The 27,144-nt window shown below is 34.7% G+C and overlaps 1 protein-coding gene across 1 annotated transcript; it reads left to right on the top strand.

Moving 5' to 3' along the window:
• The first annotated feature begins 64 nt into the window (after nt 1-64).
• coq9 (coenzyme Q9 homolog (S. cerevisiae)) lies at nt 65-26,683 on the top strand. The gene is made up of 9 exons (XM_056452287.1): nt 65-159; nt 1,274-1,475; nt 1,923-2,058; nt 3,107-3,249; nt 20,050-20,134; nt 21,613-21,717; nt 23,578-23,733; nt 23,819-23,872; nt 26,258-26,683. The coding sequence occupies exons 1-9, from the start codon at nt 81-83 to the stop codon at nt 26,291-26,293; spliced, it is 996 nt and encodes a 331-aa protein (XP_056308262.1). The 5' UTR covers nt 65-80; the 3' UTR covers nt 26,294-26,683.
• Nucleotides 26,684-27,144: the final 461 nt, after the last annotated feature.

Raw genomic sequence — 27,144 nt, forward strand, 5'->3', positions numbered from 1 at the left:
GTTTTTTGGGGCACCAAGCGCCCCCTAGAGGACGAACTTGCTAGTTATTGCTAGCTATTGTTATTTCACAACATTTGCAAATGCTAGTCGCTGTTTTGGATATGGCGGCTCTGATTAGAGGACTGAGAGCTGGAAGGGCCTTGCGGGGTCTCAGCAGCGGTAAGCCTGGGAAAGTGAGAGGTCGTCAGGCGTTAGCATTTTAGTCCACCGTCTGTATCGTTTAGTTTACAGTACTCACAAATGACAAGTGCGGTTGAATGTTGTAAATAGTTCTGCTTGCTTCCAAGTATGGCAAATGTAAGTCAGCTGGGCGACTAGAGAAGGTGACCATGAAGGGCAGGATCGCGTGCAAACCAAAAGTGCATGTGACAATTCATAAAGTTGTGCGATTCAGATTTACGGCAAATGCATAATGAAATAAGGAACATTAATTTGAAATTAGCAACATGTGTGGAGCTGCAGTGCACAAGTTCCTCACGTCTGCGTTCTTTGCAAAGTAGTGAATGAATGCATGAAGTTCTAATGAGCTCCTGTGTGTCTGTTTCCCTTTCACTATTATGAATGTATTTTCTATAGGGTTACACCGGCCAACTTTAATGCATGCGTTTCAACACTTAATGGGGTGTTTTGTTGCATGCTAATAATGTTAAATGCACCTTTAAATGAGTTTTGTGACTCTAAAAGTGCTTTTTGTTTTTGTGCAGGGTTATTTTTTCAAATATTCATTCATATAGATTGAGGGAGTTTATTTTGAGATGCATTTGTGGCGAAATTTTGTATGCAGATATTCATAATATAATAATAATATAATGTGCATTTAAAATAGTCCAGTTCTTCAATGTCTGATATAATTGTAGAGTGTTTTATTTTCCTTCGGCTTAGTCCTTTATTCATCAAGGGTTGCCACAATGGAATAAACAGCCAACTTATCCAGCATATGTTTTACACAGCGGATGCCCTTACAGTTGCACACCAGTACTGGAAAACACCCATATACTCTCATATGCACACAGTTATACACTTCAGCCAATTTAGTTAATCAAATTCACCTATAGCACATGTCTTTAGACTGTGGGGGAAAACCAGTGCACCCGGAGGAAACCCACATGAACACGGGGAGAACATGCAAACTCCACACAGAAATGCCAACTGGCCCAGCCGGGACTCAAACCAGCGACCTTATTGCTGTGAGGCGACAGTGCTAACCACTGAGCCACTGTGTTGCCCAAGAGTGTTTTATTACGTGCTAATTATGTTAATTGGTCTATTACAGTTGCAGTTCAAGGCACAGTCAGTCCTCAGTGCAGCAATGCGAGACGTGGATTCCATCGAGCCGTCCTGTTGCGACTGTCCGACAACTCTAAAAGTGACACATCTGTACCACCTCCATCCTACCATGAGGTTCATGCAGCTGGAGATCGCTCATCATCTTCAGCACAGGGAGACTCTTCAGAAGATGCCCAGCCAAACACTAGGTTTGAGCCTCAGAAACTATGAAATAATACATGAATTTTAAAGGGGAAATATTATAATGTGCTGTTACTTTACTTACCATTGAGACATCTAAGAAGTAGGTCATATTTTGTCTTTAGTGGAACTGTAAAGAAGACTGTGGTACTTGTTGCACTATTTAGAGTTTGCTAAGAATTTGGATTAATGGTATTAATGCTTTAAGTGCATCTTCAGGAGCTATTAGTATTAGTTTTGCCTGTATGTTTTTTTTGACCTTCAAAGTGCCAAAGCTGTTTCAGTGTGCGGTAGCAGCATTTTATGAATCACCAATCACCAGCTAAAATACTTTGTTTAATGTAAAAATGGCACCTACTGTACATCTTAGACTCCCTGACGGCAAGTAAAATTAGCAGCAAATCTTTGAGTCTTTGTTTAAATTTGCTTTCATTGACTGTAATTTGGCATCTCAGTTTTCAAGATCAGAGCGGTGAACACGGTGAAGACTATGAGACAGAAGAGCAGCTTCAAGCTCGCATCCTGACCACAGCTCTGGAGTTCGTTCCACAGCATGGCTGGACAGTGGAGGCCATTGCCGCTGGAGCAGAGGTTTGTTTCTTTTAGCATTTTGGTAGTTCATTTTTATGGAATGTACAATTTTGGGGGCTGAAAATGTAAACTTTCAAACCCGATAAGTTCAATTGACAAGAACGAACTAATAACAAAAAAGTTATTCCTTTGTGTTTTAAGAAAGTTTCATGCACAGACTACAAAATGCATTTAAATGATGACATACGAAGTAAAACAACTCTGGTGGATTACAGGACCATATGTATGGAGACACATCATATTTATTTAAAAGTGACATCACCACCTACTGACCTGGCATGATTAATACAGCAGTTGAAGTAGTATTCATGGTTTTGTGTGTGTGTGTGTGGATATTGTTTTTTTTACAAGGTTGTTAACTGTGCACAACTTTTAAGCACAATTTATATATTTAGCATGTTGGTGTCATATAAAGGCATCATAAATTCCAAATTTTATTATGTTTTTAAAATTGTAATATTTATTATAAAGGCACACATCCACAAAAAACATTTTTGCGAAGCTGAAAATGCCAGCGCTCTTCTTAAATCAACTCGCCTGTAAGTGTTTGTTAAACTGCTTTTAAAAACACTGAGCATTCATGTAAAACGCAAGCTTAGCATTTCGCCATGTTGAGGGCAATCAAAAAACAGGACATTCTCATTGAAAACACCTGAAAAAAATACACTTGTCTTGGGGGAAAAATGCTTTGATAGACACTAAATGATTTATCATTGCTATTTTGTAATATTATTATTATTATTATTATTATTATTATCATTATTAATGAATTCAGATATTTTCTATGCCATCATTATTTCAAATAAAAAGAACATATCTTCTCTTATGATGTTTATTATTGTGAGGGTGGGATCCACCAATGGCAAACCTCCATCAACCAACAAAGCCCTGCTTTATATTTCTTTTTCTCTGAGAAGTAATTTTACTCAGAAACGTCACAATAGGAAATATTATTGCAACTTCTGTTTCATGCTGACTTCAAAAGAAAGAAAACCCTAAGTATTGATTGTAAGTAATATTAACCATATGAGTTTTATCTGTTGTTTAGACACTTGGCCTGTCAGCCGCTTCCACTGGGATGTTTAACAATGGAGCTGGAGATCTGGTCCTACATTTTGTTGCGCAGTGTAATACTCAGCTTGCCGAGACCCTCGCGGAGCAACATAACCAAGTCCAGCTTGGGCAGGCAGAGTGAGTTTACAATTATTCAATTTTTATAAATGCTGCACTTTACTGTTAAAATTTCTGTTATTGTTCATATATATTGTTCATAATAATCAAATATATACGATTTTTACCACCTTTAAAGAAAATTTGTTGGGTTTTAAAAATGCATTTTACATAAGTTTTCAACTGGGATTTATACGAATGTGAGACATGGATTCCATTGTGTGACATTCAGATGGGGATTTTTAATAGTGTGTGTGTGTGTGTGTTTGGTGTGTGTGTGTGTGTGTAAATATATATATATATATATATATATATATATATATATATATATATATATATATATATATATATATATATATATATATATATATATATATATATATATATATACATACTTACATACATACATACATACATACATGCATACAGTTGAAGTCAGTTTTTTTTTTTGTCCCCCTGTTTATTTTTTTCCCCCTCATTTCTGTTTAATGGAAAGAAGATTTTTTTCAACACATTTCTAAACATAATAGTTTTAATACCTCATTTCTAATAACTGATTTATTTTATATTTGCCATGATGACAGTAAATAATATTTTACTAGATATTTTTCAAGACACTTTTATGCGGCTTAAAGTGACATTTAAATGCTTAACTAGGTTAATTAGGTTAACTAGGCAGGATAGGGTAACTAGGCAAGTAATTATATAATGATGGTTTGTTCTGTAGACTATTGGGGGGAAAAAATAGCTTAAAGAGGCTAATAATTTTGACCTTAACTGGCGTGAGAGGTGAGTCACCTTACCACTGAGCTACTGGAAGTTGATTAATCCAACAAACACAGATACACACACGATACACTCCATACATATACACACAAGACACCCTATACATATTCACTCCACACATATGCACACCTGATACATATACACACTCTATACATATACACACACAACACCCTATACATATACACACGATACACTCCATACATATGCACACCCGATACACTCTATACATATGCACACAAACACTCATGATACACTCTAAACATATACACTTCATACATATGCACACATGATACACTCCATACATATGCACTCACGATACACATACAAACATGATACACTCTATACATATACACACATGACACCCTATACGTAAACACACACGATACATTCTCTTCATATACACTCTATAGATATACACATATGATACACTCTACAGGGGGCAACAGATGAAAATTAGCCCTGTGGCTAACTCTGGCTTATTTACAGTTTTACTGTAGATTAATAAGCATTGTCCCTGTTAAATAAATAAATTTCAAACCCTATACATATGCACACTTGATACACCATACATGACATCCCATACATATACACACATAATACACTCTATACATACACACCATATATATGCACACACAATACACTCCTGTCAGGGATAGAACCCAGTTCTCTGGCATGAGAGGTGAGTCACATAACCACTGAGCTACTGGAAGTTGATGAACTTAAACGACACACCATACATACACTCTATTCTCATACATACACTCTATTCATATACACCATACATATATAAACAAGACATAGCACCCTATACATTCATGACACACTCCTGTCAGGGTTTGGAACCCCCCGGGTCTCTAGCGTGAGAGGTAGCATATACGTACACGATACACTCTCTTTATATACATATGCACATATGATACACTCTATATATACACACAAGGCACCCTATACATAAACACTCCATACATATGCACTCATGATACACTCTATACATATACACAACCTACATGTGCACACATACACTCATGAGACACTCCATACATGATACACTTCATATCTTCATGATACACTTCATATGATACATACATTATACACACTCAATACATATGCACACATGATACACTATGCATATACACACACACACACCATACGTATGCACACGATACACTCTTTTCATATAAACTATATACATATGCACATAGGATACATTCTATACATATACACATTATGCATATACTCACACTATATATACACATGTTATGCACACATACATATTCACACTATGCATATACACACACATACTTCATACATATGAAGATATGATACACACCCCATACATATGCACACACGATACACATACAAACATGATACACTATGCATGTACACACATGACACCGTATATGTATATACACGATACACTCTCTTCATATACCCTCTATTCATATGCACACATGATACATTCCATACATATACACTCATAATACACTCCTGTCAGAGTCTGGGATAGAACCCGGGTCTCTAGCATGAGAGGTGAGTTGTTACCACTGAGCTACTGGAAAGTGATGAATCCAAACAACACGGATACACACACACATGATGTACTCCACACATATACACAAGACACCCTATACACATGCACACTTGATACACTCCATACATATACATACTTGATACACTCCATACATATACACACGATACACTCCATACATGTGCACACATGATACGCTCTATTCTATATACGCTGTATATGTATACACTCCATACATATATAAACAAGACATCCTATACATTTGCACACATGATACACCCTAAACATATACACATGATACAATCCATACATATGCATACATGAAACACTCTATATATACACACCATACATATGCACCTATGAAACTCTATATATACACACACATGATACACTGCATACATATAAACATACGATACACTCCATACATATACACTCATGATACATTCCATACATATACACTCATGTCAGGGTCTGGGATAGAACCCGGGTCTCTAGTCACGTTACCACTGAGCTACTGGAATTTGATGAATTCCAATGACACGGATGCACACACGATAAGCTCTATACATATACACAAGACACCATATACATAAGCACGCATGATACACTCCATAGATATACACGCTCCATAAATATGCACACATAATACACTCGATTCATAAACACTCCATACATATACAAACAAGACACCCTATACATATGCAAACATGATACACTATACATGACACCCTATACATATACACATGATACATTCCATACATATACACTCATGATACATTCATACATACATTTTTTCCAAAAAATTACAATAACGAGGCAACTGTAATTGCACTTTCAATAGTAAACTGATTTGTAGTTATCTGACGGTTATCTTTTTTTACTGAAAAATATTATTTAAGAGAGACAGCAGGGGAGCCAGGTATTTTGGTCAACCAGTGCCCTATACAAATGCATACTTGATACGCTCTATACATATATACACAAGACACCCTATACATATGCATACTTGATACGCTCCATACATATGCACAATTGAAACACTCCATACATATACACACAAGACATCCTATACATATGCACACATGATACACCATAGGGATAGAACCCGGGTCTCTAGCGTGAGAGGTTACCACTGAGTTACTGGAAGTTATTGAATCCAAATGACATGGATACACACATGATACAGTCCATATATATACACACAAGACACCCTATACACATGCATACTTGATACGCTCCATACATATGCACAATTGAAACACTCCATACATATACACACAAGACATCCTATACATATGCACACATGATACACCATAGGGATAGAACCCGGGTCTCTAGCGTGAGAGGTTACCACTGAGCTACTGGAAGTTATTGAATCCAAATGACATGGATACACACATGATACAGTCCATACATATACACACAAAACATCCTATACATATGCACACATAATACACCATACATGACACCCTATACATATACACACACAATATACTCCATACATATACACTCCATGCATGTGCACACGATATACTCTATTCATATACAATCCATACATATACACACAAGATATCCTATACATATACACACGGTACACTTCATACATATGCACATGATACACTTCATGGAGGGTGTATATGTATGGAGTGTGTATCATATGTACACATGCATACTTTATACTTGTGTCCATACTAGCATACTTGATACACTGCATACATATACACACAAGACATCCTATACATATGCATACATGTGCACATTATACATACAGCACACTCTATACATATACACACAGTACATTCCATACATATACACACAGTACATTCCATACATATACATTCATGATACATTCCATACATATACACTCCTGTCAGGGTCTGGGATAGAACCCGGGTCTCTAGCGTGAGAGGTGAGCCACGTTACCACTGAGCTACTGGAAGATGATGAATCCAAATGACACGGATACACACGATACACTATACATGACAGCCTATACATATACACTCATGATACATGCCATACATATACACATGATACACTTCATACATATGCACATTATACATACAGCACACTCTATACTTATACACATGATACATTCCATACATATACACACAATACATTCCATACATATAGACACATGACACACTTCATACATATGCACATTATACATACAGCACACTCTATACATATACATTCCATACATATACACACAATACATTCCATACATATACACTCATGATACACTTCATACATATGCACATTATACATACAGCACACTCTATACATATACACACGGTACATTCCATACATATACACTCATGATACATTCCATACATATACACACATGATACAGGGTCATGTACACACTGTCAGGGTCTGGGATAGAACCCGGGTCTCTAGCGTGAGAGGTGAGCCACGTTACCACTGAGCTACTGGAAGATGATGAATCCAAATGACACGGATACACATGATACACAATACATGACAGCCTATACATATACACTTCATGCATATGCAAACTATACACTTCATACATATGGACATGATACACTTCATACATATGCACATTATACATACAGCACACTCTATACATATACACACAATACATTCCAGACATATACACTCCATACATATACACTCATGATACAATCCATACATGATACACTTCATACATATGCACATTATACATACAGCACACTCTATACATATACACACGGTACATTCCATACATATACACTCATGATACATTTCATACATATGCACATTATACATACAGCACACTCTATACATATACACACGGTACATTCCATACATATACACTCATGATACATTCCATATATATACACTCATGATACATGCCATACATATGCACATTATACATACACCACACTCTATGCATATACACATTCCATACATATACACACAATACATTCCATACATATACACTCATGATACATTCCATACATATACACGCATGATACACTTCATAAATATGCACATTATACATACAGCACACTCTATACATATACATACAATACATTCCAGACATATACACTCCATACATATACACTCATGATACACATGATACACTTCATACATATGCACATTATACACTCCATACATATACACTCATGATACATTCCATACATGATACACTTCATACATATGCACATTATACATACAGCACACTCTATACATATACACACGGTACATTCCATACATATACACACAATACATTCCATACATATACACTCATGATACATTCCATACATATACACACATGATACACTTCATACATATGCACATTATACATTCCATACATATAAACTCATGATACATTCCATACATGATACACTTCATACATATAGCACACTCTATACATATACACACGGTACATTCCATGCATATACACACAATACATTCCATACATATACACTCATGATACATGCCATACATATACACATGATACACTTCATACATATGCACATTATACATACAGCACACTCTATACTTATACACATGATACATTCCATACATATGCACATTATACATACAGCACACTCTGTACTTATACACATGATACATTCCATACATATACACACAATACATTCCATACATATACACACATGATACACTTCATACATATGCACATTATACATACAGCACACTCTATACATATACACACGGTACATTCCATACATATACACACAATACATTCCATACATATACACATGATACACTTCATACATATGCTCATTATAAATACAGCCCACACTATACATATACACATGATACATTCCAGACATATGCACTCCATACATATGCACACTATGCATACAGCACACTCTACACATTCCATACATATACACACGATACAGTCCACACATATACACAAGACATCCTATGCATATGCACACATGATACACTATACATGACAACCTATACATATACACTTCATACATATGCAAACTCTACACTTCATACATATGGACATGATACACTTCATACATATGCACATTATACATACAGCACACTCTATACATATACACACAATACATTCCAGACATATACACTCCATACATATACACTCATGATACACATGCACATTATACACTCCATACATATACACTCATGATACATTCCATACATGATACACTTCATACATATGCACATTATACATACAGCACACTCTATACATATACACACGGTACATTCCATACATATACACACAATACATTCCATACATATACACTCATGATACATTCCATACATATACACTCATGATACACATGATACACTTCATACATATGCACATTATACATTCCATACATATACACTCATGATACATTCCATACATGATACACTTCATACGTATGCACATTATACATACAGCACACTCTATACATATACACACGGTACATTCCATACATATACACTCATGATACATTCCATACATATACACTCCTGTCAGGGTCTGGGATAGAACCCGGGTCTCTAGCGTGAGAGGTGGGCCACATTACCACTGAGCTACTGGAAGATGATGAATCCAAATGACATGGATACACATGATACACAATACATGACAGCCTATACATATACACTTCATGCATATGCAAACTATACACTTCATACATATGGACATGATACACTTCATACATATGCACATTATACATACAGCACACTCTATACATATACACACAATACATTCCAGACATATACACTCATGATACACATGATACACTTCATACATATGAACATTATACATACAGCACACTCTATACATATACATTCCATACATATACACACAATACATTCCATACATATACACTCATGATACACTTCATACATATGGACATGATACACTTCATACATATGCACATTATACATACAGCACACTCTATACATATACACACAATACATTCCAGACATATACACACAATACATTCCATACATATACACTCATGATACACTTCATACATATGGACATGATACACTTCATACATATGCACATTATACATACAGCACACTCTATACATATACACACAATACATTCCAGACATATACACTCATGATACACATGATACACTTCATACATATGAACATTATACATACAGCACACTCTATACATATACATTCCATACATATACACACAATACATTCCATACATATACACTCATGATACACTTCATACATATGGACATGATACACTTCATACATATGCACATTATACTCACAGCACACTCTATACATATACACACAATACATTCCAGACATATACACACAATACATTCCATACATATACACTCATGATACACTTCATACATATGCACATTATACATTCCATACATATAAACTCATGATACATTCCATACATGATACACTTCATACATATGCACATTATACATACAGCACACTCTATACATATACACACGGTACATTCCATACATATACACACAATACATTCCATACATATACACTCATGATACATTCCATATATATACACTCATGATACATGCCATACATATGCACATTATACATACACCACACTCTATACATATACACATTCCATACATATACACACAATACATTCCATACATATACACTCATGATACATGCCATACATATACACATGATACACTTCATACATATGCACATTATACATACAGCACACATGATACATTCCATACATATACACACACGATACAGGGTCATGTACACACTGTCAGGGTCTGGGATAGAACCCGGGTCTCTAGCGTGAGAGGTGAGCCACGTTACCACTGAGCTACTGGAAGATGATGAATCCAAATGACACAAATACACATGATACACAATACATGACAGCCTATACATATACACTTCATACATATGCACATTATACATACAGCACACTCTATACATATACACACAATACATTCCAGACATATACACTCATGATACATTCCATACATATGCACATTATACATACAGCACACTCTATACATATACACACGGTACATTCCATACATATACACTCATGATACATTCCATACATATACACACGGTACATTACATACATATACACATGATACACTTCATACATATGCACATTATACATACAGCACACTCTATACATATGAGCTACTGGAAGATGATGAATCCAAATGACACGGATACACATGATACACAATACATGACAGCCTATACATATACACTTCATGCATATGCAAACTATACACTTCATACATATGGACATGATACACTTCATACATATGCACATTATACATACAGCACACTCTATACATATACACACAATACATTCCAGACATATACACTCATGATACATATGCACATTATACATACAGCACACTCTATACATATACACATGATACATTTCATACATATGCGCATTATACATACAGCACACTCTATACATATACACACAATACATTCCATACATATGCACATTATACATACAGCAAACTCTACATTCCATACATATACACTCCTGTCAGGGTCTGGGATAGAACCCGGGTCTCTAGCGTGAGAGGTGAGCCACGTTACCACTGAGCTACTGGAAGATGATGAATCCAAATGACACAGATACACGATACAGTCCACACATATACACAAGACATCCTATGCATATGCACACATGATACACTATACATGACAACCTATACATATGCAAACTATACACTTCATACATATGGACATGATACACTTCATACATATGCACATTATACATACAGCACACTCTATACATAAACACACACAATACATACATATACACTCATGATACATATGCACATTATACATACAGCACACTCTATATATATATACACACAATACATTCCATACATATACACTCATGATACATTTCATACATATGCACATTATACATACAGCACACTCTATACATATACACACGGTACATTCCATACATATACACTCATGATACATTCCATACATATACACACGGTACATTCCATACATATACACATGATACACTTCATACATATGCACATTATACATACAGCACACTCTATACATATACACACAATACATTCCAGACATATACACTCATGATACACAGGATACACTTCATACATATGGACATTATACATTCCATACATGATACACATTATACATACAGCACACTCTATACATATACACACGGTACATTCCATACATATACACACAATACATTCCATACATATACACACGGTACATTCCATACATATACACTCATGATACATTCCATACATGATACACTTCATACATATGCACATTATACATTCCATACACATAAACTCATGATACATTCCATACATGATACACTTCATACATATGCACATTATACATTCCATACACATAAACTCATGATACATTCCATACATGATACACTTCATACATATGCACATTATACATACAGCACACTCTATACATATACACACGGTACATTCCATACATATACACACAATACACAAGACATCCTATGCATATGCACACATGATACACTATACATGACAACCTATACATATACACTTCATACATTTGCAAACTATACATACAGCACACTCTATACATATACACACAATACATTCCATACATATACACTCATGATACATTTCATACATATGCACATTATACATACAGCACACTCTATACATATACACACGGTACATTCCATACATATACACACAATACATTCCATACATATACACACGGTACATTCCATACATATACACTCATGATTCATTCCATACATGATACACTTCATACATATGCACATTATACATTCCATACACATAAACTCATGATACATTCCATACATGATACACTTCATATATATGCACATTATACATACAGCACACTCTATACATATACACACGGTACATTCCATACATATACACTCATGATACATGCCATACATATACACATGATACACTTCATACATATGCACATTATACATACAGCACACTCTATACATATACACACTGTACATTCCATACATATACACACATGATACATTCCATACATATACACATGATACACTTCATACATATGCACATTATAAATACAGCACACACTATACATATACACACGGTACATTCCATACATATACACACAATACATTCCATACATATACACTCATGATACATATGCACATTATACATACAGCACACTCTATACATATACACATACACATGATACATTCCATACATATACACACAATACATTCCATACATATACACTCATGATACATTTCATACATATGCACATTATACATACAGCACACTCTATACATATACACACGGTACATTCCATACATATACACACAATACATTCCATACATATACACTCATGATACATATGCACATTATACATACAGCACACTCTATACATATACACATGATACATTCCATACATATACACACAATACATTCCATACATATACACTCATGATACATTTCATACATATGCACATTATACATACAGCACACTCTATACATACACACACGGTACATTCCATACATATACACACACAATACATTCCATACATATACACTCATGATACATATGCACATTATACATACAGCACACTCTATACATATACACATGATACATTCCATACATATACACACAATACATTCCATACATATACACTCATGATACACTTCATACATATGCACATTATACATACAGCACACTCTATACATATACACACGGTACATTCCATACATATACACACAATACATTCCATACATATACACTCATGATACATGCCATACATATGCACATTATACATACACCACACTCTATATATATACACATGATACATTCCATACATATACACTCATGATACATGCCATACATATACACATGATACACTTCATACATATGCACATTGTACATACAGCACACTCTATACATATAAACATGATACATTCCATACATATACACACAATACATTCCATACATATACACTCATGATACACATGATACACTTCATACATATGCACATTATACATACAGCACACTCTATACATATACACACGGTACATTCCATACATATACACTCATGATACATTCCATACATATACACTCATGATACATGCCATACATATGCACATTATACATACAGCACACTCTATACATATACACACGGTACATTCCATACATATACACTCATGATACATTCCATACATATACACTCATGATACATGCCATACATATACACATGATACACTTCATACATATGCACATTATACATACAGCAAACTCTATACATATACACATGATACATTCCATACATAAACACACAATACATTCCATACATATGGAAACTATACACTTCATACATATGGACATGATACACTTCATACATATGCACATTATACATTCCATACATATACACTCATGATACATTCCATACATGATACACTTCATACATATGCACATTATACATACAGCACACTCTATACATATACACACGGTACATTCCATACATATACACTCATGATACATTCCATACATATACACACATGATACACTTCATACATATGCACATTATACATTCCATACACATAAACTCATGATACATTCCATACATGATACACTTCATACATATGCAAATTATACATACAGCACACTCTATACATATACACACGGTACATTCCATACATATACACACATGATACATTCCATACATATACACTTCTGTCAGGGTCTGGGATAGAACCCGGGTCTCCAGCGTGAGAGGTGAGCCACGTTACCACTGAGCTACAGGAAGTTGATGAATCCAAATGACACGGATACACACGATACAGTCCACACATATACACAAGACATCCTATGCATATGCACACATGATACACTATACATGACAACCTATACATATACACTTCATACATTTGCAAACTATACACTTCATACATGATACACTTCATACATATGCACATTATACATACAGCACACTCTATACATATACACACAATACATTCCATACATATACACTCATGATACATATGCACATTATACATACAGCACACTCTATACATATACACATGATACATTCCATACATATACACTCATGATACATTTCATACATATGCACATTATACATACAGCACACTCTATACATATACACACGGTACATTCCATACATATACACACACAATACATTCCATACATATACACTCATGATACATATGCACATTATACATACAGCACACTCTATACATATACACATGATACATTCCATACATATACACACGGTACATTCCATACATATACACTCATGATACATATGCACATTATACATACAGCACACTCTATACATATACACATGATACATTCCATACATATACACACAATACATTCCATACATATACACTCATGATACATTTCATACATATGCACATTATACATACAGCACACTCTATACATATACACACGGTACATTCCATACATATACACACAATACATTCCATACATATACACTCCTGTCAGGGTCTGGGATAGAACCCGGGTCTCTAGCGTGAGAGGTGAGCCACGTTACCACTGAGCTACTGGAAGTTGATGAATCCAAATGACACGGATACACACGATACAGTCCATACATATACACAAGACATCCTATGATATGATACATACACACATGATACACTATACATGACAACCTATACATATACACATGCAAACTATACTTAAAGCACACTATACACTTCATACATATGGACATGATACACTTCATACATATGCACATTATACATACAGCACACTCTATACATATACACACGGTACATTCCATACATATACACACATTATACATACACCACACTCTATACATATACACATGATACATTCCATACATATACACTCATGATACACTTCATACATTTGCACATTATACATACAGCACACTCTATACATATACACATGATACATTCCATACATATACACACATGATACATTCCATACATATACACACATGATACATTCCATACACATAAACATTCCATACATATACACTTCATACATTCCATACACATAAACTCATGATACATTCCATACATGATACACTTCATACATATGCAAATTATACATACAGCACACTCTATACATATACACACGGTACATTCCATACATATACACACAATACATTCCATACATATACACACATGATACATTCCATACATATACACATGATACACTTCATACATATGCACATTATAAATACAGCACACACTATACATATACACATGATACATTCCATACATATACACTTCTGTCAGGCTCTGGGATAGAACCCGGGTCTCCAGCGTGAGAGGTTGTTGATGAATCCAAATGATACACACGATACAGTCCACACATATACACAAGACATCCTATGCATATGCACACATGATACACTATACATGACAACCTATACATATACACTTCATACATATGCACATTATACATACAGCACACTCTATACATATACACACAATACATATACACTCATGATACATATGCACATTATACATACAGCACACTCTATACATATACACATGATACATTCCATACATATACACACAATACATTCCATACATATACACTCCTGTCAGGGTCTGGGATAGAACCCGGGTCTCTAGCGTGAGAGGTGAGCCACGTTACCACTGAGCTACTGGAAGATGATGAATCCATATGACACAAATACACACGATACACAATACATGACAGCCTATACATATACACTTCATGCATATGCAAACTATACACTTCATACATATGGACATTATACATTCCATACATGATACACTTCATACATATGCACATTATACATACAGCACACTCTATACATATACACACGGTACATTCCATACATATACACACAATACATTCCATACATATACACACGGTACATTCCATACATATACACACATGATACACTTCATACATATGCACATTATACATTCCATACACATAAACTCATGATACACTTCATACATATACACACATGATACACTTCATACATATGCACATTATACATTCCATACACATAAACTCATGATACACTTCATACATATGCACATTATACATTCCATACATGATACACTTCATACATATGCACATTATACATACTGCACACTCTATACATATACACACGGTACATTCCATACATATACACACATGATACACTTCATACATATGCACATTATACATACAGCACACACTATACATATACACATGATACATTTCATACATATACACTCATGATACATTTCATACATATGCACATTATACATACAGCACACTCTATACATATACACACGGTACATTCCATACATATAAACTCATGATACATCCCATACATATACACACATGATACACTTCATACATATGCACATTATACATACAGCACACTCTATACATATGCACACAATACATTCCATACATATACACTCATGATACATTTCATACATATGCACATTATACATACAGCACACTCTATACATATACACACGGTACATTCCATACATATACACTCATGATACATTCCATACAAATATACTCCTGTCAGGGTCTGGGATAGAACCCGGGTCTCTAGCTTGAGAGGTGAGCCACATTACCACTGAGCTACTGGAAGATGATGAATCCAAATGACACGGATACACATGATACACAATACATGACAGCCTATACATATACACTTCATGCATATGCAAACTATACACTTCATACATATGGACATGATACACTTCATACATATGCACATTATACATACAGCACACTCTATACATATACACACAATACATTCCAGACATATACACTCCATACATATACACTCATGATACACTTCATACATATGCACAATATACATTCCATACATATAAACTCATGATACATTCCATACATGATACACTTCATACATATGCACATTATACATACAGCACACTCTATACATATACACATGGTACATTCCATACATATACACACAATACATTCCATACATATACACTCATGATACACATGATACACTTCATACATATGCACATTATACATACAGCACACTCTATACATATACACACAATACATTCCAAATGACACGGATACACACGATACAGTCCACACATATACACAAGACATCCTATGCATATGCACACATGATACACTATACATGACAACCTATACATATACACTTCATACATATGCAAACTATACATACAGCACACTATACACTTCATACATATGCACATTATACATACAGCACACTCTATACATATACACACAATACATTCCATACATATACACTCATGATACATATGCACATTATACATACAGCACACTCTATACATATACACACGATACATTCCATACATATACACTCATGATACATTCCATACATATACACTCCTGTCAGGGTCTGGGATAGAACCCGGGTCTCTAGCGTGACAGGTGAGCCACGTTACCACTGAGCTACTGGAAGTTGATGAATCCAAATGACACAGATGCACATGATACAGTCCATACATATACACAAGACATCCTATGCATATGCACACATGATACACTATACATGACAACCTATACATATACACATGCAAACTATACTTAAAGCACACTATACACTTCATACATATGGACATGATACACTTCATACATATGCACATTATACATACAGCACACTCTATACATATACACACAGTACATTCCATACATATACACACAATACATTCCATACATATACACTCATGATACACTTCATACATATGCACATTATATCTACAGCACACTCTATACATATACATTCCATACATATACACACAATACATTCCATACATATACACAAGACATCCTATGCATATGCACACATGATACACTATACATGACAACCTATACATATACACTTCATACATATGCAAACTATACTTAAAGCACACTATACACTTCATACATATGCACATTATACATACAGCACAGTCTATACATATACACACAATACATTCCAGACATATACACATATATATATATATATATATATATATATATATATATATATATATATATATATATATATATATATATATATATATATATATACACACATAAGTAAAAAAATACTTATTTCCATTTCCATAGACATCAGAGTATATTTTACAAACCTTAAATGTTATGTTTTACTAGAACTTATGTGTATTTGAATGTCTGAAAACTAACATAATGTTATTTGTTTGAAAACATTTAGAAATTGTGATTTATGAAAAGCACCCCACTTCCACTCTGAATGTTCTAATCACACTGCTGTGATCATACAGGTTAAAGGGTTAATTGTGGAAATAAAATCTTTTTTTTTTTTTTGTCAAATAAGTTTTATTTGGTCATTGAATAGGCTTACAATAATCACAAGTTATAACTAGTGTTATAGTTATATACTAATGTATATATACTGTAAAAGTTATTATAATTATTAAATTGTATTGTATTAAAATATATATTGATGTATCGTTGTTGTTTTTTTTGTTTTTTTTCTTATGTGTTAGACCAAAGAAAGCAGCCGAGTTTCTGAAAGACGCTGTGGAGACGCGACTGCGCATGTTGACTCCATACATTGACACGTGGCCTCAGGTATCATTGCATCCAGACGTTTGTCTCAAAACCTCACATTTAACCCTCCTGTTGTGTTCACATTCTGCCCCTTACTTTACTGTTCCCTGTCAAAAATGACCGGTCTGTTTGAACTACTTTTATATTAGCACAAAAATCATTTTTCTCCACCAATTTTTTATTCAACATTCTTTAGCTGTAAACAATGTCTCAAAGTAGTGTTTAACATTTACAGAATTAGACATAAAATAACTGCAATGAAAATAAAAATAGGCACTAAAATATATTACAAAATGAACAATAGATGACAGAAATCAAAATACTTTGTTTTATTACTAATAGACAGCTTGCTAAAATAACTATCACAGGGTCTGAAATTAATACATCTGAATGATTTATCAACCAGCAAAGCACAAACAAAATGCTATCCTTTCCTGTGTTCTGAGTGATCAAATTTTCAGTCCTTCAAGTGTACTAATATAGGGAATAGTGACTAAGGGTTTATACGGTGAGCATGGACACAGAACTAGCACTAGTTATACTTTGGTTATTTTTGAGCGAGATAATAGCGGTCTAATATAATAAAGTACTTGTTGCTAAGCTAAAAGTGCTCCTGCAAGACTCAGAGATTGGCTGAACGGAGATTGGCAGAAAGAAAAAAAGAAAGAAAGAAAGAAAGAAAGAAAGGGAACAAGATTCCTTCTCTGTGCTTCTTTCTAGAGAGACAGAAATAAATAAATAAACATAAAGAATAAAATAAGAAAAGTAAGAAAGAAAGACACACACACAGATGGATTCACATAACAGACACCTATCTAGTTTGTGTGAAGATATGATACACTGTTTTATCAGGAAGTTGATTCACGTTGGAGGATCCAACACTTTCATGGCAATTCATAACTTATTGGTTTAGTAGCTAATCCATATGAATTTGTATGATCTCATTCATACAGTTTTGTCCAATTTGCTTATCTCCAATGATGATTGGGTTTAGGGGTGGGGTTGGGTGCCACGCCTCCTTTTAAAAATCTCACAATTTTGTACAACTGAACTCATATGAATTAGCCACTAAACTGGCAAAACTTAAAATAGTTATGTTTCCTTGTGAGATCAGGCTGGAGGATCAGCACATAAGCGCGTAAAAGAGATGTGTACTGTACCTGCAAAAGACATTGTTCAGTCGTGAGTGAGTTGGAGTGGTGTGTATGGGAATGTTTTCTGTCATTCATTTCCCATTCATTTCCTATGGCGGTCACTTTAGACCGGGAACACCACAGGTGTAACAGAGTTAATTAAAACACTCAAAATTCAATGAAAGAGGTGATCATCACTTTTATATGTTCAAATGCATAGTGTGGAGGATATCATATGGCCTTGAGGCAATCAAAGGTAAAACACAATATTTATGAGTAATTTAAGTTGTAAATCGGTCAGATTTGACCCGAACACGACAGGAAGGTTAATCTAGGATAAGCTATACCAGTCTCCTCTTTTTGCAGGCCATGAGTATCCTGCTACTGCCACACAACATCCCTGACAGCCTGAAGCACCTCACCACCTTGGTGGATGATATCTGGTATTATGCCGGGGATCGCTCCACAGACGTGAGTATATCTTATCTCATTTTGCCACGGTTTGTATAGTAATGCACCCATCTAGATTTTTCATGTCCATTTTCTTTAAATGTTTTTTTTTTTTATTTTATTACCAAAATCCAATTTTTCCTTCTTTTTAAATTGTAAAGGTCCGTGTGAACCAGACGATTTTTCAGTATGTTGAAGTGCTTCAAACAGAAATAGAATACTTAGTAAAGAGCTGGGCTTTCTTTTTGCCCATCATTTCCACGTTGCAAACTAATAGTAAAAAATAATGTGGTTAAGAATGTTGTGGATGAAGTCATCAAACTGACCTCAACAGAGAAGAGCCTCCACCCAAATGTGGAAGCAAATGGTCAGACTTTGATTAAAGATTTGATTTATCTGTTATTTCATCTGTCGACCAGTACAATCTTGTTTTCAAGCGTGTCTTGGATGACTTAGATTGATTATTTTTGTTAATTTTATCATCCAATTGTAATGAATCGTTCATATTTTATTGTGGTCTTTTTATTTTTTGACTGTTTTTATTGTTCTGCTTTGTTCTGCTTATTGTTGTGCTTTGGGACTGAGAAAAGCGCATTATAAATAAAATGTATTATTATTATTATTATTATAAAGATTACCAAAACAAAAACAAGCAATTCAGTGGATTAATTGCACGGGTTAATTGTTCACCTTGAGAATAACAAAGTGAGCTTGCAAAAATAAACATTCTAAATCTTGATTTCAATCTTTTTACAATTTATATTAGATTGCAGTTTCAAAATATATATTAAAACAATGACTTAGCAATTTGGCAAATTTGACTTTTGCTTCATATATTTAGGCTACATAAAATGGTAACAGTTTACAATAAGGTATTAGTTAATGTATTAGTTAATTAGAGAATGCATTTACTAACATAAACAATGAAGAATGCATTGATTACAGTATTTGTTCACGTTAGTTAACGTTAAAGAAAATATAATTGTTCATTGTTAGCTAATGTTAACTTATGGTGCATTAATGATAACAAGCATGAATCTGGATGGTAATGATGCATAAATGTTGAACTGTGATTAACAAGTACAAGAATTATTTATTATTGGTTTATTTTAGTAAATACCAAACCAAATTGTAAAGTGTGGCCCATAAAACATACCTGTATAAAACAAAAACAGTAGACGGTCTGAATAAAAATACAAATTCACTCTTTGCCTTTAGGTGGAGATTATAGAACCAATGTTGGTTAGTGCTGTAAACAAAGCAGATAAGCTGGTATTTTATATGCATTATGTAGATCACGAAAAAAGAAAATACCATCTAAAGTTTTCTGAAGACAACAGGTTCCCCTTATGGATACTTTAATAAAACCTCCCACGTCTCAGTTAGGATTAATTGAAATGAAATCGCAAATCGGATGAGCAAAGCTGTGTTGGTCATGCACATCTTGTCAGGAAAGCATGGTTGAATGATCCACAATAAATCCCCCCTGAAAGCCAGAGGGCGCTCTCCTATGGAAACTCCAAATACCCACGAAGAAAAACCCAGGAAAACCCCATAGTGTTGTATTATAAATGAAAAATTTAACTACTTTTATTGATTTAGCGTGACTAATAATCTCACGACTACAGAATCATCTTGAAGAACAATTAATTTCAAACACTCAACTAAAGTTATGAAGTGAGCTTTGAGTAAAACATGTTGTTATTATATGTTGTATTTTGACATGCAGCATTTATTACACAGAGCTGTAGTTTTCTGAAAAGCTATGCAAATAGCCGTCATTATAAGAACAATACCTCAATGTCATTATCATTGGGGCTGCACAAATTAGTTAAAAACAAAACAAAACAAAAAAACATGCACCTGTTTTTGTTGTTTTAGGTGAACTGGTACACGAGGCGTGCGGCACTGACGGGCATCTATAACACCACAGAGCTGGTGATGGTGCAGGACTCGTCTCCTGACTTTGAAGAAACGTGGGCTTTCCTTGATAATCGCATTAAGGATGTAGTTAACATTGCTAACACTGCTAAACAGGTTATTGTGGCATTTCTTTGTGGATTTTATTTTGTGATTTCGTTGTGAGGAGTAATAATTATGTAATGATCTTTGTTTGGTGTAGGTGCAAGCAACAGGAGAAGCTGTGGTTCAAGGTCTGATGGGAGCTGCAATTACGGTAACCAACCTAACATTAAATTACAAAAAATACATTTTCCAAAATCAGATCAATTAATAATTGGTCTATTAGCTAGTTACATATTATAAATGTTTTAAATTTCAGTGATTATTTGAAAAAAGTGCTCATTTTTCCTTTTATTTATATAGTTTTGTGTAAAGTTTTTGCAATTTTCCTGTGTTTTTGTCATTTTATTTTTTTTTAAACATCTAAATTGATAATTACAATAAATAATTGAAGTTAATTAAAAAGATTTAAACAAATAATGTAAAATTACATTGAATTAAATAAGACTTAATATAATTAAAAGAAGTTATTGCAGATTAGATTCTAATTAACAATAAATACATATCTATAATAGATATTTTAAAATAGAAATAGAAAAATATAAATGAAAAAATGTTGTGTTATAATAGAATAAAAATAAAATAAAAAAAAATTAAAACAATAATTATAAATAATTATTCAAATGTATAAAATAGAAATAAATATACATAATTATTTTAAATAAATAGCCAAAGATAATTAGACACACAATAGTATAAGATACATTTAATTAAAATAATTAAGTAATTAATAGGCAATAATTAAAAAAATATGATATACAGTGCATCCGGAAAGTATTCACAGCACTTCACTTTTTCCACATTTTTTATGTTACAGCCTTATAGAGTTTTTGAAATGGTTGCAAATTTATTAAAAATAAAAAACCTGAAAAATCACATGTACATAAGCCTTTGCCGTGAAGCTCTAAATTGAGCTCAGGTACATTCTGTTTCCACTGATCATTCTTGAGATGTTTCAGCAGCTTAATTGGAGTTCACCTGTGGTAAATTCAGTTGATTGGACAAGATTTCAAAAGGCATACACCTGTCTATATAAGGTCCCAGGTTTGACACACCCCCCATGTCAAAGCACAAACCAAGCATGAAGACAAAGGAATTGTCTGTAGACTTCTGAGACAGGATTGTCTGGAGGCACAAGGCTGGGGAAGGTTACAGAAACATTTCTGCTGCTCTGAAAGTTCCAAAGAGCACAGTGGCCTCCATAATCTGTAAGTGGCTGATGTTTGGCACCACCAAGACTCTTCCTAGAGCTGGCCGGCCATCTAAGCTGAGTGATTGAGGGAGAAGGGCCTTAGTTAGGGAGGATATCAATAACCCGATGGCCACTCTGTTGGAGCTCCAGCGTTCTTCTGTGGAGAGAAAAGAACCTTAAAGCAGGACAACCATCTGTGCAGCAATCCACCAATCAGGCCTGTATGGTAGAGTGGCCAGACTGAAGCCACTCCCTGCCTGGAATTTGCCAAAAGGCATCTGAAGGACTCTCAGACCATAAGAAACTAAAGTCTTTGGTCTGATGAGACTAAAATTTAAATCTTTGGAGTGAATGCCAGGCATTACATTTGGAGAAAACCAGCTCATCACCAGGATAATACCATCCCTACAGTGAAGCATGCTTGGTGGCAGCATCTTGCTGTGGGGATGTTTTTCAGCAGCAGGAACTGAAAGACTAGTCAGGATAGAGGGAAAGATGAATGCAGCAATGTACAAAGACATCCTGAATGAAAACCTGTTTCAGAGTGCTCTTGACCTCAGACTGGGGTGACGGTCGTCTTCCAGCAAGACAATGACCTAAAGCACACCACCAAAATATCAATGGAGTGGCTTCACAACAACTCGGTGAATGTCCTTGAGTGGCCCAACCAGAGCCCAGACCTAAATCCTAATGAACATCTCGGGAGAGATCTGAAAATGGCTGTACACCGTCGCTTCCCATCCAACCTGATAGAGCTTGAGAGGTACTGCAAAGAGGAATGGGCAAAAATTTTTTAAAGACAGGCGTGCCGAGCTTGTGGCATCATATTCAAATAGACTTGAGGCTGTAATTGCTGCCAAAGGTGCATCAACAAAGTATTGAGCAAAGGCTGTGAATACTTATGTACATGTGACTTTTTTTATGTTTTTTTATTTTGAATAAATTTGCAACAATTTCAAAAACTCTTTTTTCACATTGTCATTATGGGGTATTGTGTGTAGAATTTTGAGGAAATAAGTGAATTTAATCCATTTTGGAATAAGGCTGTAACAAAAAAATGTGAAAAAAGTGAAGCGCTATGAATACTTTCCAGATGCACTGTAAATAAATGAGTAAATATAGTAGTATAATGAGCAGAATAAATAATATAATATATGTAATATAAATCAAAAGAAATAAATGTTTCTGATCAATCATAAATTTGGTCTTCATACAACAATTTTTTTTTAAACAATAATTATCAAATGTGGGGGTCCGTGGCATTTAATTAGCCTTTAAATCATGTTTGAATATATGATTTATTTAGCAATTTAAATTAAATTTGCATTTGTCTCTCATCTCTTCCAGCTGAAGAACCTAACCGGGATGAACCAGAGACGATGAGTTTCTCTGCCAATGTTTTGTCTCGTCTTTCACACTCTGACCCCTCGGCCATGCAGCACAAATGCCTGATAATTCCCTAGCCTGCTCTAAACCAACTAAACAACATGAAATGATTACAGTGAAAGTGTGTATGTCACGATACTCTCTCAGCACTTTTAAATGGGTCAGCTGTGCCATACCAAATTCCTCTGTTTGAATCTTGACCCGAGCCCAACCAGAAGCCAGTTTTCCTGTCAGCCATTGCAGTCTCCTTCATTTTTTCTGCATTTGTAAAAAGAAACAAAAAAAGAAATGTAAATTGTATTTGAGAGTTCTATGTTCATACAGTTTGTGTCTGACTCTTTGCTGAGTCCTTCAATAAAAGAAACAAAGGCTTACCTATTTACTGAACACTAAGTTGTTGTTTTTTGTCCCTCCATGATAATAATCCAAGTCTGTGATAGAAGAATGTATCTGGAATTAACCTAATATACACAATGTGTAATAGAAAAGGTCCAGAAGAGTATATTCATGATGGGAAATCAATGTATGAAGCTGCAGAGAAAGAGAAAGCAAAGGCGGTAAACTCTGAGCTCTCTGGCTGCTGCAGAAAGAGTGTTGCAAACTCACTGGTGAGTTTAAGGGCTGATTGAAGACCTTCTTTGAGGAAACATAGCTGCACATGTCAGTGACGGAAACAAATAGACCCTAAAAATACACATTTCATGAATTAAAAATGTAATTCCTCTGAATGAGAGCTCGAGGAGACGCACCAGGCTCAGAATGTGATCACGATTACTTGGGGAGGCGTAACCAGTTGTATTAATGGCCATTTGAGCACCTTATCTGGAATTAACCTATCTAATGTACCC

The sequence above is a fragment of the Danio aesculapii genome, chromosome 25, assembly GCF_903798145.1.
Source record: "Danio aesculapii chromosome 25, fDanAes4.1, whole genome shotgun sequence".
Classification (NCBI taxonomy): domain Eukaryota; kingdom Metazoa; phylum Chordata; class Actinopteri; order Cypriniformes; family Danionidae; genus Danio; species Danio aesculapii.

What these genes read in the sequence shown, in the direction of transcription:
- coq9 (XM_056452287.1), top strand. Translation starts at nt 81, where the DNA reads ATGCTAGTCGCTGTTTTGGATATGGCGGCTCTGATTAGAGGACTGAGA. An exon ending in GATGCCCAGCCAAACACTAG is followed by an intron (nt 1,476 to 1,922) that starts GTTTGAGCCTCA and finishes TTGGCATCTCAG; the next exon opens with TTTTCAAGATCAGAGCGGTG. An exon ending in CCGGGGATCGCTCCACAGAC is followed by an intron (nt 21,718 to 23,577) that starts GTGAGTATATCT and finishes TTGTTGTTTTAG; the next exon opens with GTGAACTGGTACACGAGGCG.